Source organism: Cicer arietinum, chromosome 7, assembly GCF_000331145.2.
Source record: "Cicer arietinum cultivar CDC Frontier isolate Library 1 chromosome 7, Cicar.CDCFrontier_v2.0, whole genome shotgun sequence".
Lineage (NCBI taxonomy): Eukaryota > Viridiplantae > Streptophyta > Magnoliopsida > Fabales > Fabaceae > Cicer > Cicer arietinum.
In genome coordinates, this window is record NC_021166.2 from 54586719 (window position 1) to 54587831 (window position 1113).

The following is a 1113-nucleotide window of genomic DNA, read 5'->3' on the forward strand; positions in this document are numbered from 1 at the left end:
ATGGAATGTGAACTCACTCAAGACACAGAAGATGGATCAGAGTTGGATATGTCTACTGAGATGAATGCCTTATGGAAACGCTTTCGATCACTTGATGTTATTGGGAAACGAGTGTTGAAGAGTAAAGTGCGTGAACTTGCTTTTCCAAGTACAAGTTCAATATGTCCACCACCTGAAAAAGTCAAAACCAAAGGAAGAGTGAAGAAGAGTAAGGGTATGAAGCCAGATGGATATGATGTATATCGAGACCCTTCTTACTTTGAGCATGTTAATGCAACATATGGTGAAGATATTGGTTCCCAACCCTCTCAATCAAAGAAGAGACAAGCCTCTCAATCAAAGAAACACCCCTCTCAGTCATCTCATTCTTCAAAAAATTTGTTATTGACACAATTTCCTGATATTATTCAGCCATACATTGATGACATATTTGACGTGGCAGCTGATGGAAATTGTGGTTTTCGCGCTATTGCATTATTGCTTGGTTTCGGTGAAGAGTGTTGGTCTTTGGTCCGCAAGAGATTGGATCAAGAGATTGTTTCTCATGTAACTCCATATGATAGATTGTTCACAGGACGCATTAAAGAAGTAAGAGATTCGTTGATGATATCCGGCTTAGGTGTTCAACCCATGGATAAATGGTTGTCCATGCCTGATATGGGTTACGTGATAGCGACAACATATAATATTATTCTTGTCACGTTCGGTCTGACATTTTCAATGACTTTCTTTCCTATGAGGGGTTCACATTCCGGATCGACAAAAAATGATCGCATTTGTTGTATTGGTTTTGTTAATGGAAATCACTGGGTTCCGGTAATTATTTTCTTATACTTTTTTAAATTTTATTCTGATAATTTTGTCTTATATTTTGTTAATTTATTTAATTTTTGCAGTTAAAGATGAAAGATGGATTTCCAATGCCAGACATTGCACCAGGTTGGAAGCAATATCGTACCAATGAAGCAACTTCTTGGGCAATAGCATACACAGGCCGTCTACAACACTGGGGGTATTTATTAGGCCGGTTGTCACGTGTTACCCAAAATCCACCTACGGAACCCGTAGAGGCAATGTCTTTAGATGAACCTTAATGTTTTAAAATTGATACAA

At 38.1% G+C, this 1113-nt stretch overlaps 1 protein-coding gene across 1 annotated transcript; it reads left to right on the top strand.

The window, feature by feature from the left end:
- LOC140918858 (uncharacterized) lies at positions 1–1094 on the top strand. The gene is made up of 2 exons (XM_073363660.1): positions 1–816; positions 897–1094. Exons 1-2 carry the CDS (start codon positions 1–3, stop codon positions 1092–1094), a joined length of 1014 nt encoding a protein of 337 aa, XP_073219761.1.
- Positions 1095–1113: the final 19 nt, after the last annotated feature.

Coding starts and splice junctions, on each gene's coding strand:
- LOC140918858 (XM_073363660.1), top strand. CDS start 1: ATGGAATGTGAACTCACTCAAGACACAGAAGATGGATCAGAGTTGGAT. Junction 817..896: donor ATGGAAATCACTGGGTTCCG/GTAATTATTTTC, acceptor TAATTTTTGCAG/TTAAAGATGAAAGATGGATT.